The 14,572-nt window shown below is 39.9% G+C and overlaps 1 protein-coding gene across 1 annotated transcript in view; it reads right to left on the minus strand.

Annotated features, from left to right (window-relative positions):
• The window catches only part of tnni3k.S (TNNI3 interacting kinase S homeolog), a 117,780-nt gene that overhangs the window by 96,849 nt on the left and 6,359 nt on the right, over nucleotides 1–14,572 (minus strand). Inside the window, exons 3-4 of the mRNA XM_041561330.1 lie at nucleotides 3,905–3,990; nucleotides 390–487 (exon numbers count right to left, since the gene is read on the minus strand). Of these exons, the coding sequence (XP_041417264.1) occupies nucleotides 390–487; nucleotides 3,905–3,990 (184 nt within the window). The remainder of the gene's footprint in view (nucleotides 1–389; nucleotides 488–3,904; nucleotides 3,991–14,572) is intronic.

Consider the following 14,572-nt stretch of genomic DNA (forward strand, 5'->3'; position numbering starts at 1 on the left):
AATCTGTGTCAACAAATGTTAAAGGTCCCTTGTCCTATTCGAAAACTGTCAAAATCTTATGCTGTAAAGTTAACTGCTTATGGTCTAACTATTATGACTGTATGTGGAGATTAAAACTGGGGTTGAAACTTAATAATGAAAACCATTGCAACTTTACACAATAAAGAAGAAAATATAGACACTTTGTTTCATAATGTAGTACAGGAACAACATTTCAATTTTTTTTTTTAAATTATAAAAATAGCACAGCATACTAGATAATGTCAGATACTTGACATGTATAAGGCAGATTACTTTGTTGTCTTTCTGTTGGCAAAATGTAATTCAATAGTAGCACAAGGCCACTGCTTCTACTATCCATACAAACACACAGAGCTAAGATTTCTTACCTTATAGGCTGCCATGTGGAGAGCAGTAAATCCATTTTTTGTTAGTCTGGATGGCCGTAATCCTTTTAGCATGAGAGTTCTTATATGTGACTTGGTACCTGTTATAATATTTATATAGTCTATTTCAATTGTTGAACATTACCAATACAAGAACCATTTAGATCATTGCCAAAAAATCATTGAAAATTGAAAAGAAATTGATTCTGTAAATATTGGGTTAACTGAAGGGATGATGAGTAAAAAATTTTACCAGGCATGTAATTACTGGCAAAATTCCATGTTTCTCCATCTGCAAATTTGTTCATGAATTTGACTCCAATGTACTGTATTTTGTATGAAAAAAAACTCGCTGTGAAAAACATAATGGGGCAAATTCACTAAAGGGCGAATTTTTGGCAGCAACAATCTGCAACACTTCGCACCACTTCTCCAGATGAAAATTCTCTACCACTAAGCTAATTCACTGAAACGCGAAGTTGTGTCTGGGCAGCCGAATACTGGCGAAATCTCGCTAGCATAATTCGTCAGTGTGAGCATTTCATAGCAAACTTTTGCTAACGTTCGTTTCTGCCTAGAAAAACTTTGTTAGTACTCTTACACTTAGGTAATTTTGAATAGGGCGGGTACATACAGGACGTTTGGACAGCTTTATTAGAGATTTTGGTGCAAATGCTTGAAGAGGCTACTTTTTATTACAAATCTCCAAGGAAGCATAATAAAGACAAAAGAGATCCTCTAATGCCCTAGACATGAGCCCACCCTAAAACAAATGTGGCATGCCCCTCAAATGGTTGAGGAAGAACTGTTAACACAAAAATCTTTAATCATTTTGAAGGCAATCACTCTTTAAAAAATGAAAAGACAACAGCGTTTTTTTACAACATTTATGAGTTTCCGGCATACAGGATATGATGTCACTGACATAAGATTGAGGAGGATGTAGCTTCATCTTATCATTTCACCAGGTCTAAGGTGGCAAAGGAAATTGTTGAGAAACAGTTAACGTCCTGTAAAATTCGCACTTTAGTGAATTTGCGGAGTAACCATCACTCACCTGAGCAAAAATTGGTCTGGCGATAGGGTGTGAAACTGCGCTAGCGACAGTCTCTTTTGCTAATGAATTGTGGTCTTCGCCTGTATGTAAATTGCCAATGTCCCTGCGGATGAGATTTCTGGCAAATTTTCACTAGTAACTACCCCCTTGAGTCCAAAGTACTGTGCACAAAAAAAAAAACTTTGTGCAAAATGTGCAAAAATGCCCGTTAAAGGGGTTGTTCACTTTCAAACACTTTTCAGTTGAGTTCAAAGTATTTCACAAAGATTCAATAATCACTATTATTTAAGCAATACTTTGAACTCAATACATATTAAACTATAATATACAATGGATAAGTTATGCAGTAAAACAGGTTAAGTGTGCACATATAAATGATTCTCTACGACACATAAGGAGGGGAATTTTTACAGTCTATTGTGGTTCATTTTATGTTGAACAGTGGCAAATAATATTTGACTTACAATATAAGTTGTGCATAATACCAAAGTAGAGAGCATTTTTCTAGAAACAGTATAATATTCTCTTTGCTTTTTGAATCTGAACTGCATGCTAAGGATCAAAAGCAAACTGACTGAACAGTTATGTCCCATGTGGCCACCCTAAAGTCGCTGATTAACTCAGAGTTCTGTTCGGTTCAACATCCAGCCGCTTCAGCCTTTATACATTGACAAACTAACTGTATTAGAAACATTATTTTACTCAGTTTTATTTTTCCATTGTTTTTACACTGAACAATGCCTTTAAAGGAGAAGGAAAGGCTTGCAACACGTGGGGGTGGCAAATGTTAGGCACCCCGGCCCAGGCCCCTGACGAAGCTGCTTGTCAGCGATACTCGTAGGGCGGCGTAGGTGGAAGGTGGTGTGAATAGCTCCCACTCTTCCCAATGTAGCCAGGTAGAAAGAGAGCTGGGGGAAGGGTGGGAATTCATACTAACTGGATACTGATAAGTACTCCTACTGAGCTGGTACTGATAATGGGTACTTGAATCCGCTACTTAATATATTTCATATATCCACCACCATTCCAGCCTACTCTTTGGTTTTTAGTTGTGTGTTATTTTAGGGACATGGTCCCGCATGGCGTAGTGTTCTACACGCTGTGAATGTGTATGCTGGTGCTGCCAGACAATTAATTTTTTAATACAATTTAAATTAAAAGTTATATTTTAATACATTGTTACAACCTTGGCCTGAACTTGGCTGGCTGCATTATAACTGGATGGGTGTGTCACTCTCCACTATTTAATGTAGCTGTTTTTTGCCTTTTTTGTTTATTGAGACCAACCTGCGGGCTAAAGGCCATTTCTAATTCAGTCTGCTCTGACTATCTTTTTATATGATGCAAACTATGTTAACACCTTAAACACAATGCCACATTTACTAAGGGTCGAATATCGAGGGTTAATTAACCCTCGAATTCGACCCACGAGGTAAAATCCTTCAACATCGAAGTCGAAGGATTTACCGCAAATACTACTATCGTTCGATCGAAGGAAAAATTTTTGATCGAACGATTAAATCCTTCTAATCGAACATCGAAGGATTTAAATCCATCGATCGAAGGATTTTCCTTTGATCAAAAAACCCTTAGAAAAGTAATGGGGAAGGTCCCCATAGGCTAACAGTGTAGCTCAGTAGGTTTAAACTACCAAAGTATGTAGTCAAAGTTTTTTTTACTATCGAATGGTTGAATAGTCGTACGATTTTTAGTTCGAATCGTTCAAATCGAAGTCGTAGTCGAAGGTCGTTGGAGCCTATGGTCGAAGTACCAAAAAAAACCCTTTCGAAATTCTACGTTTTTTTACTTCAAATCCTTCACTCGAGCTTAGTAAATGTGCCCCTAAGTGTCACTAATTGTTCCATAGAATCTACCATGGAAGATGGTTAATTCAAACCGTACACAAATCATAGTCTGAAACTTGGAATCTGACATGATTTGACTTTTTTCCTTGCATTGTCCAAGCATCTGACTGATTCAATAAACAAGGGTATGGATGGAGCACATCAAACGCAGTCTCTGCCGCAAAACATTCTTTATTGCATCACAACATGTTTCGGACCCCAAGGATCCTTTATCAAGTGACAAGCATCTGACTGATTTAGCATTGTAATAAAGTGCTAAATGAGTCATCCACTTCCAACAATACATGTTCTGCAGAAAGAAGTGCATACACAATAACAATACTAAGCTTCTGTTAAACTATTTTTTCATTCATTCCCATCACAAAGGTTCAGTGAAATGCTGAGATCCTTAAATAAATATTTTGGGGATGATAAAACCGATGACCTGACAAATAATTTATCTTGAATTGAAGAGCAGTGGAAACGTTCTAAAGAGCATTACCTTCAGCATACAGTGGTAATTTGAATATATAGAGCTTAATCTCTAAATCTACTATTTAATGTGTATATTACCTACTTTTAAAACAGTTGCAAAAACAGTCACATACTGTACTTACCACCACAAATGCAACACACATGAAGAAGAGAGAGGCCATTTTCTGTTCGATAGTTCAAATTGACTTTGTTGAAGGCTTCATCTGAGCTAAAAAAGTAGAGTTTCCAGCTGGTGAGATTAGTTTTGCTAGTTATATAGTTTTAGTTTTAACCATATTTTTTTCCATGTATATTTAACTTTGCATTAATTAGTAAGCAGCTTCAAACACCATTGCTAAAAATATATATAGAGCATATACTCACACAGGTATGGGACCTGTTATACAGAATGCTGAGGACCTGGGGTTTTCCAGATAACAGATCTTTCCGTAATTTGGGTCTTCATGCCTTAAATCTACTAGAAATTCATTTAAACATTAAATAAACCCAATAGGCTGGTTTTGCTTCCAATAAGGATTAATTATATCTTAGTTGGGATCAAGTACAAGCTACTGTTTTATTATTACAGAGAAAAGGGAAATCATTTTTAAAAATTTGGATTATTTGGATGAAATGGAGTCTATGGGAGACAGCCATTCCATAATTCCTACCGAGGAGTTTCATGACCATAAAAAAACATATAAAAACACGAGGCCGAAGGTCATGGAACTCAGAGGTAACTTCTAATATCAGTCATTAGTGATGGGCGAATTTGCGCCGTTTCGCTTCGCCGAAAAATCCGCCGATTTCGCGAAACGGCGAAAAATTAGCGAAACGGTGCTGGCGTCTCGTTTTTGACGCCGGCGCCCCTTTTTTTTTACGCCGGCGCCCGTTTTTGACGCCTGCGTCCATTTTTTTTTTTAAAAAAAAATTTTGACGCTGCCAAATTTTTGCCGCAAATTTTCGCGGGCGTTTCGCGCATTTATTTGCTGGCGGCGAATCGCCCATCACTATCAGTCATCCAAAAATATTGCAAATCTTATGCCAGGCAACCCCTGTAGACTATCACAACTGAAGATCTAAAATTATCTCTTATTTGCCATAAAACCTTTCTATAAAGCTGCAGTTAGCAAAATTCTGACAAATTTCCCTATGTATAAACTGTTCTCTGAAACGTGCATGTTAAAGTGATGGCAGTAGAGAAAAGCAGGCTAATAAAATAATAAGTTAAAAGAAGAGAGGAAAAATGTGTAATATAAGGGAAGACAACGAAAATGGAAACAAAAGGAGATTCAAATATTTTGGTGACAATGTCCATAGTTGTTGGGCTGTCCATGTTTGACAAATAAAATGTACAAGGGCACAACATGAAAACACATATGGGGGCATGTAATAAAAGTCGGTAATGGTAAAACAATTCACAATGCAAAAAGTTATGCCTTTGTGCGAACAAATTGTCCTTTGCCGAACAAATTTTCCTTTGCATGAATTTAATATAGCTTTTGCAAACCCGGAATTTATTTAGCAACCACTTCTGACAGTGGAAGAATGTTTGGAAATTTTGCTCCAATGCTCAGTAAATGTAATAAAACTTCTTACGGAAAAAGTTGTTATGTTTGCGTCAAAAGATTACGAGGCATTCAAGCACTTCTTAAAAGTGCGCAATTAAAATTTGCAATGCATTAACAGTTTAAGGAAGAATATTACTGTACATTGCGAGATGTGAATTTTTATTCTTATTGGTGCAAATTGCTTTTCTCTTAGCAACTTTTATTACATTCCCCCTATAGTACTAGACATAGCATTTGTATTCGATTCATACCACTGTCCATGTCTGTAGTTATTGTTATGTTAGTGTTTACTCCTAGTGATGGGTGAATTTATTCGCCAGGCGCGAATTCGCTGTGAATTTGCGCGATTCGCCGCCAGCGAATAAATTCGCGAAACGCCTGCGAAAATTTTCCCAAAAAAAAAACGGAGTTGAAAAAAACGGACGCCAGCGTCAAAAACTGTGCCGTTTCGCGTATTTTTCATCGTGTCGCAAATTAAGCGAGAAATTCGCAAATTTTCCGGCGCAAATTCGCCCATCACTATTTACTCCCCCTAGGAAAGGTTTAATATTACATTTCCAGAATTGTTTTAGGTATTTAATCACATTCTCTCATTTAAAATTGCCAAAAACTGAGGTACAAACATTAAAGGAATAGTTCAGTGTAAAAATTTAAAATAAAAACTGTTTAAATAGATAGGCTGTGCAAAATAAAAAATGTTTCTAATATAGTTAGTTAGCCAAAAATGCAATGTATAAAGGCTGGAGTGATTTGATGTATAACAAGTCAGTCAGGACACTACTTCCTGCTTTTCAGCTCTCTTGGTTTACACTGACTGGTTACCCTGGTTACCAGGCAGTAACCAATCAGAGACTCGAGGGGGGGCCACATGGGTCATATCTGTTGCTTTTGAATCTGAGCTGAATGCTGAGGATCAATTGCAAACTCACTGAAAAGAAGGAAGTTGGATTCTGGCTGTTTTATTAGACATCTGTTCACTCCAGCCTTTATATATTACATATTTGGCTAACTAACTATATTAGAAACATTTTTTATTTTGCACAGCCTATTTACCCAGTTTTTATTTTCACACTGAACTATTCCTTTAACATATATTAACAATATTCATGCAAGATCTTGCCATCTCCATAATGGGATCATAGGCGCAATGCGACTGAGGTTATATATTCTTAACATCAGAAATCTCAATTTTGATCAAAATTACCGAAAGATCCCTTATCCAGAAACCCCCAGGTCTCCAGCATTCTGGATAGCAGGTTCCATACCTGTACTAATTTTCAGGAGACTTAACTCATGCAGCTTTAACTTTTTTTTTAGCTAAGCCCTTAAAGGAGAACTAATTGGCCTAAATATGGCCTAAAATGGCATCTTTCATATACTGAACTTATTGTAACAGCTTCTCAATAGCAGTAATGATCCAGGACTTCAATCTTGTCAAATTGAGTCACCAACTTGGAAAATATCTGCAACACTCACATGCTCAGTGGGCTCTGAGCAGCTGTTGGGAAGCTAAGCTTAGGGGTCGTAGCAAATTATCAAGCAGAAAATGAGGTTGGACTGTAATATATACTGATGCTACAGGGCTGATTATTAAATTCTGATGCTAGTTGCGCTGGTTTCTGTGCTGCCATGCAGTAATTCTCTGTATTAAATACTAATCAGCCTTATATTGTGACATTTATATTCTATGTGTACTGTATATTGTGAGTCAGTCCCTAAGCTCAGTAACTGAAAGCAGCACAGAGCATGTGCAATGAATCAGCAGGAAAGAAGAAGGGAACTACTGGGGATTGGAAATCCTCAGAGGCAAAGATGATGTTAAACAGAAACCCAAAACATAATGTACAACATTTCTATCCTACGTCTTTAGATAAGATTTAGTTCTCCTTTAAAGGTCTTCTGTATTCCACAGTGTATGGTAACATTCTGAATGAATTTTAAAGGCATCAATGAGAGTCATTTATTTACTACAAAATGTAGTTTTAATTTAAAGGGAATAACATTAACTGGAGATATCCTGGAGGTACTTGAAAAAGTTTGGGATTGCGATCAACTAAAGGAGACCTTTTCCATTTTGACTCAGGATGTATCACTCTAATCCCATTTTATTCATTCAGTTGCACACCACCCTTCTTTTATGGAATGAACACAACATTAAACTTTCACGTTGAGGTGTGAAGCACTGGACAAATATTCTCTGAGGACATGACATTATCAAAACACAGAATTACTAGTAGTTGGAACCAGCAACCTTTTCAATATTCATCTCCATCTCTTCCAATTCTTCTTAAAAAGTCATTTAAGAATGTGCCTTGTAGCTATTACCTGTATCAGTATGAATGCAGATTGTTATGCGTATAGTTTCATGCAAATTTTATGCATTTTCGAGATAGAGAACATTGCATTTAGTCCCAAATGAATCCAAACAAACTATTTTACAATAATGTCAGTTTTTTTTAATTTGCTTACCTTTATTTCTTTATTTATGGTCACTATATATAAAGGTTTTAGAATATCTTGTCTCATAATAATAGCCAACAGTTAATCAGGTTTTGTAAACTAGGTATGTCCTTGCTGTTATGCTGTTTTTGGCTTGTCTGATCTAGAAATATCATGTATAGGGGGACTTCACATTATTTGTAGTGATGGGCCATTTCGCGAATTTTTCGGCAAAGCGATACAGAGCAAATTTGCCCATCACTAATTATTTGCAGATGTAAAAGGATTTTGTATGCAGTAGTACCCCCAGGCATTCTACATTCACCCATGAAAGGCACACTAAAAAAAAACTTACTCTCTCTTTAATATATCAAATTGAACCAGACATGCTCTGTATTATCAAAATCAAATCCAGTCACACTTTGGATACTGTCAAAAGGGGGTACATGTATTAAAGATGTAGGTAATGTTGGAAGATAGACAGAAATGGTTCTCTTTCCTCCAACTAACACCAGTAACATCCCAGAAGTATCCATCATACAGTAGCTAACCCATTCCACTTTCACCCCATCTCCCCAGGCCCAGTGCCTTGGGGTTATCCTAGATTCTGCCCTGTTCTTATATCCAGTCGCTTATTAAGTCATGTCACTTCCACCTAAGGACCATATCCAAAATATAATCATTTATCACCCAAGATGCTGCCAAAATTCTTATTCACTGTCTCATCATATCACATCTAGACTACTGTAACTGTCTTTTAATTGGCCTGTTACCTCTCCAGTCCATAATGAACACTGCCACAAGGCTTATAGACCTCAGCAACCGCTCCTCCTCAACCATGCCACTTTACCAATCCCTGCACTGGCTTCCACTACCTTTCAGAATTAAATTCAAATGAATGACCCTGACATTCAAAGCACTTCATAACTCTGCCCCACCCTACATCTCTGAACTCATCTCTATATACTCACTCAACCTCTTACTATGCTCCTCCACTGACCTGCTACTCAATTCTTCTCTCATTACCTCCTCACAAGCTCACATTCAAGACTTTGCAAGGGCTGCACCCCTCCACTGGAATTCTCTCCCTTGGTCTGTCCGACTTTCTCCCACCCTTTCTGCTTTCATAAAAATCTCTTGAAATGCACCTATTTAGAGAAGCCTTCCCAAACTACCAAATGCAATATCACATACAGTACCACATCTCTCACCCACTTAATTCTGATCTGATTCTAATGTATGTAACTCCATATGTTCTATGTATGTAATTCATGTGAAGTTGTATATATAACACATTTACTTTACAGTGCTGCAAAATACGTTAGCTATATATGAATAAATGTTAATAATAATAAGGGGTAGGTAGTGTTGGAAGATAGACATATTGAGCTCATGGTGAACTTCTGCAGGTTGGTTTTTTCGAACCCAAGTTAACTATGTAGCTAACAACTAATTATTATTTTAAGTGAAACCGGACATTGAGCAAGGAACACTTCTGGATTAAAAGTTCTTCATAATTAGGTGGTGTTATATCTCACAACAATGTGGTCATATGAAATACTTCAGCCCTGCTAAAGGAATGGGTTTTCACTCTGGACAGGCTAGGCTTTTTTTTTTTCTTGGTGCCTCTGTCGCCATTTAGAATATTTATTTGATGTTTTGTAATAAAAAAAAAAAATCTAAATATTTTAATAAATCCAAAAAAATTTTTTTGCAACATACCTTACACAAAGTCAGGGGACTTTTGTTCCCCCTACCTACATATATTTTGAGGTCACTTCAAGATAACGCATTATTGTTCACACAGAAAAATTTGTGTGGACACATATTATATTGCTTTTTCAGACCCATCATCAATCTACAAGCACAATTTGAAAGTGGGTCCAAAAACAGCCAATGTTGGCATCAGCAGACTTTATTTTATCTCTTTTTCTGAGAAAATAAGATGTATGGCCTTCACCTACGGTAACCTTCCTAACCTGTAAACATATAATTATGCTCTAATGAGCTCAATAATAGAAAACAGTGAAACGCTAGGCCACATAATACATTTGTATAATTTTGTTTTTAAGGGAAGCACGCCACAGCTGCAGTCTAGTTCACAGTGTACAGACACTCACAGCAGATTAAATGTAGTGGAGTTTGGTATAATCTAATTTAGTGATTTAATTTTATTGACACAGTATTTTGGGGGTACAATGTCTGAGACAAGGGGAGAAATACACCAAAATATTCCATACATGTGGTCCCTCCAATAACTTTAATTAAGTACATTTCGATGAACTTTACTTCTTAGTGAGACCCGGGGATTCTTTCATTCTAATGAGCTCATTAGTACTTGTCAGACTTCGACCTTTAACTTACATGAATCTTAATATTTTTTAATGCTTTTATTTTTGACATTAAATTAATTCAGCACTTTCCCTGTGGGATAAAATTCACTTATATGATGTCTAAATGATTTGCGTTTATCTTATAAAAAAAAATGTTTACCATCCATCTTTGCAAATTCACTGTAAATCTTTGGTATTAATATTAAAAATTACCAGTTAGTTGTTTAAATGCAGTTTAAATATTACGATTAATAATAAGAATAATTCATACTGTACTTGTCCCCTTCAAGTTCAATCAGATTTGTAATTTCTAATGAATATCCATATAATTGTAACTAATGTTGCTGCACTCATAAACTACACCAGTTGCATTTTCCTACCCTATGTATATTTCCAAGGCTGTATATTTTTGTACACCTATATAAATAGCCTACTGTAATGGAAACAGAAGTTTCTTACCTCCAAGATGGCGACGGCGTCCAAAATGGCGACTCCTTCCTTCCCCACGTGGATCCTGCTGGTCGCAGTGTGATGACGTCGGCTTCTTCTCGCCCACCGATTGGTCGCCGGCGACGGAATGGTCGCCGGCGTCAGAACGTGCGTCGGCGTCACAGCGATAGCGTCTTGACGCCGGCGTCAGCGTCATGACGTCATCGCGTCCAAATCTTGGCGCCAAACCATGCCTATTTAAACCCCTTGGACACTACAGATGTCGCTCAAGTATAGGTTCATCTTCGTGATTCCTGGGTGTTATAGTATTGACTGATTTCTTGTGTACCAACCTTGCCTGTTATTCGGATTGACCCTTTGCTGCCTGGATTGAACCCTTTGCCTGTACCTCGACTATTCTTCTGCCTGATCCCTTTGTACCACGAACTCGCTGACTACCTGCCTCCTCCTTGGTCCACACTCCAACTGCGCCTTCGGGCCCTTACATTATACTTGGGCCATGGACCCATCAGTGGAGGCCGCGGCTCAACCAGATTTCGGAAGAGCCTTTCGTGGGATTGCCTCTCGCATGGAGGCCTATGAAGCTCAGGAGACGCACTTCGGCCAAGCCCTGGAAGCCATTCTGGACAAGTTGTCGGCTCTCACTCCTGCGGCTCAGGTTCCTGCCTCTGCTTCAGCCGCTATTCCAGTGGCGCCGTTTCACGTCTCTGAACCCCGGATTCCGGCTCCTCCGCTCTTCAGTGGTGACTTTGAGGCTTGTAGAGGGTTCATCAATCAGTGTGAAATCCAGTTGGAATGGGCATCACCGTTGTGGGAGAAAGAGGATCCCCTGATCGATGGCCTTTATTCGTGATCTACGCACTGTGTTTGATGCTCGTGGCCGGTCTGCATCTGCCTCTTCTCGCTTATTCCAGATCCGCCAAGGAACATGTTCGGTGCCCGAATACGCCAACGACAGTTATCACGCTGCCTTCTACAACGGATTGTCCATGCGCCTGAAGGACGATTTGCTGTCACGAGAATTGCCTACTCGTTGGGAGGATCTGGTGGCCTCAAAGTGGACACCCGCCAAAGAGAGCACCTTGCCGTAAAGGAACGTGTGAGGAAGTTTCAACCTCTCCTGGCTCCCCGCTTCCAGAGACCTATCCTTCCCAGTACTACTCCTGCTTCCTTTGGCTCCGGCTACTTCTCCTTCCACCTCTGAAGAACCTATGCAGATTGGTCGTGCTCGTCTTTCTGAACAGGAAAAGTTAAGGAGAAGGGCTGCTGGACTCTGCTTATACTGTGGGGGCAAATCCCACTTTGCCCATGAGTGCCCTGCTAAGTCGGGAAACGCCAACGCCGAGGTAAGTTTGGGGAAACTTACCTGGGCGGAATTGATCAACTTCCCCAAACCTCTGCTCATCGTTTCCTTCTTCCTGTACAGTTCCATTTGGCTTCCAAGACCATCTCTACGCAAGCTTTCTTTGACTCTGGCGCAGCTGGGAACTTCTTGGATAAAGCCTTCGCTGAACGTCATTCTATTCCTCTCCAAAGTCTGACTGTCCCTCTTCGTGTCCTTGCCATTGATGACCGGCCTCTTTCTTCTGCCTTCATCTCCAAGTCTTCGCAGGAATTATCTTTCCAAGTGGGCACCCTGCATACCGAAAGAATTTCATTCTTGCTTATTGAATGCCCCTCGACTCCAGTGGTCCTTGGACTCCCTTGGTTGCGCACCCATAATCCAGTCATTGACTGGTCCGCAACTCAAATTTCTCATTGGAGTTTCTTTTGTCAACAGAACTGTCTTCCGGCCCAGTCCTTGGTCAAGGTATCTTCTGTTGTTCCAAATTCTTCAATTCCTCCTGCCTATCAAGATTTCTCCGATGTCTTCAACAAGAAATCTGCTGAAGTTCTGCCTCCTCATCGACCCTATGATTGCCCTATCGAGCTACTTCCTGGTACTATGCCTCCTCGAGGACGTACTTACCCGCTCTCTCCTTCAGAAACCGCAGCGATGAAAGAGTACATCCAGGAAAATCTGCTCAGAGGCTTCATTCGTCCTTCTTCTTCTCCTGCTGGGGCGGGCTTCTTCTTCGTTGAGAAAAAAGATGGCAGTCTACGTCCCTGCATCGATTATCGCGGATTGAACAAGATTACAGTAAAAAAACGCTACCCGCTCCCTCTCATTTCCGAGTTATTTGACCAGCTCAAAGGTGCCAGCATCTTCACCAAGCTTGATCTCCGTGGAGCCTACAATCTTATTCGGATCAGAGAAGGAGACGAATGGAAAACCGCATTTAATACTCGTGATGGGCACTACGAGTATCTTGTGATGCCCTTTGGACTGTGTAATGCCCCTGCGGTTTTTCAAGAGCTGGTAAACGATGTCTTTCGGGACTTACTTGGCATATGTGTGGTCGTATACCTGGACGATATTCTAATCTTTTCTTCAAACCTTTCCGAGCATCAAATCCAGGTACGGGAAGTTTTATCTCGGTTAAGAAGAAATAATCTGTTTGCCAAGCTGGAAAAGTGCTCCTTCGAAGTTTCCTCCATTCCCTTTCTGGGGTACATTATTTCCCAACAAGGCTTCAAGATGGATCCGGCTAAAGTTTCTGCGATTCAGGATTGGCCTCTCCCCACCAGTACTAAAGCCATCCAGAGGTTTATTGGCTTTGCCAATTATTATAGACAGTTCATCAAGGGCTTCTCCTCCAAGATTTCCCCTATCCTGTCTCTCATTCGGAAGGGTGGGAAACCTCAATGTTGGCCTCCTCAAGCTTTTGAAGCTTTCAAGATCCTTAAAGATTCTTTTTCTTCTGCTCCAATTCTTAGACACCCGGATCCTCTCCTACCATTCTTCATTGAGGTGGATGCCTCTGACGTTGGGGCTGGTGCTGTGTTGTCTCAAAGGTCTTCTAATGATGGCAAACTGCATCCTTGTGTTTTCTTTTCTAAAAAGTTTTCTTCTCCTGAGCAGAACTATGATGTGGGATACCATGAGCTGTTGGCAGTCAAATTAGCTCTTGAAGAGTGGAGACATCTGTTGGAAGGATCATCTGTGCCAGTATCTATCTTTACGGATCACAAAAATCTTGAATATATCCAGTCTCTTAAGTGCCTTAATCCCAGGCAAGCTAGATGGGCACTTTTCTTCTCCAAATTCAATTTCGTAATCACGTTCCGCCCGGGATCCAGAAACAGGAAAGCTGACGCCCTTTCTAGAAGCTTCATTCCTGAAGATTCGTGTTCCGAGGATCCTGAACCCATTGTGCCTCCCGTCAAGATTATTGCTGCCTTATTTCCCACCATGGCCTCTCAGTTATTATCCGCACAGTCCTCTGCTCCTGGTGATACTCCTTTGGGAGTCGCTTTTGTTCCTCCAGATCTCCGTCACTCCATCCTTTCTCAGTCCCCTAATTCCAGACAAGCTGGCCATCCTGGAATTAAGAAAACTACCGAACTCCTGTCTCGCCTAGTATGGTGGCCTTCTCTTCGAAAGGACGTCAAAGATTTTGTCTATTCTTGTTCTGTTTGTGCTGCCTCCAAGTCTGGTCACTCTCCTCCCAAAGGATTACTTCTACCTTTACCCATTCCCTCTCGTCCATGGACTCATCTGGCGATGGATTTCATTGTGGATTTGCCTGTTTCCCTTGGTCATACAGTTATCTGGGTCGTGATTGACAGATTCAGCAAGATGGCCCATTTCATTCCCCTGCGAAAGCTACCTTCTGCTCAAGAACTCTCTAAATTATTCATCCAACATATCTTTCGTCTTCATGGATTCCGGCTGAAGTGGTGTCTGACAGAGGTTCCCAATTCGTTTCCAAATTTTGGAGATCGCTATGCAAAGCACTTCATATCTCTCTCCAATTTTCCTCTGCCTATCACCCCCAATCTAATGGAGCTGCCGAGAGAGTCAATCAAGCTTTGGAGCAATTTCTTCGTTGCCATGTATCTTTGTGCCAGGACGATTGGGCAGATCTTCTTCCTTGGGCAGAATTCGCTCATAACAACGCTATGCACGCTTCTTCCG

The sequence above is a fragment of the Xenopus laevis genome, chromosome 4S (assembly GCF_017654675.1).
Source record: "Xenopus laevis strain J_2021 chromosome 4S, Xenopus_laevis_v10.1, whole genome shotgun sequence".
Taxonomy (NCBI): Eukaryota; Metazoa; Chordata; class Amphibia; order Anura; family Pipidae; genus Xenopus; species Xenopus laevis.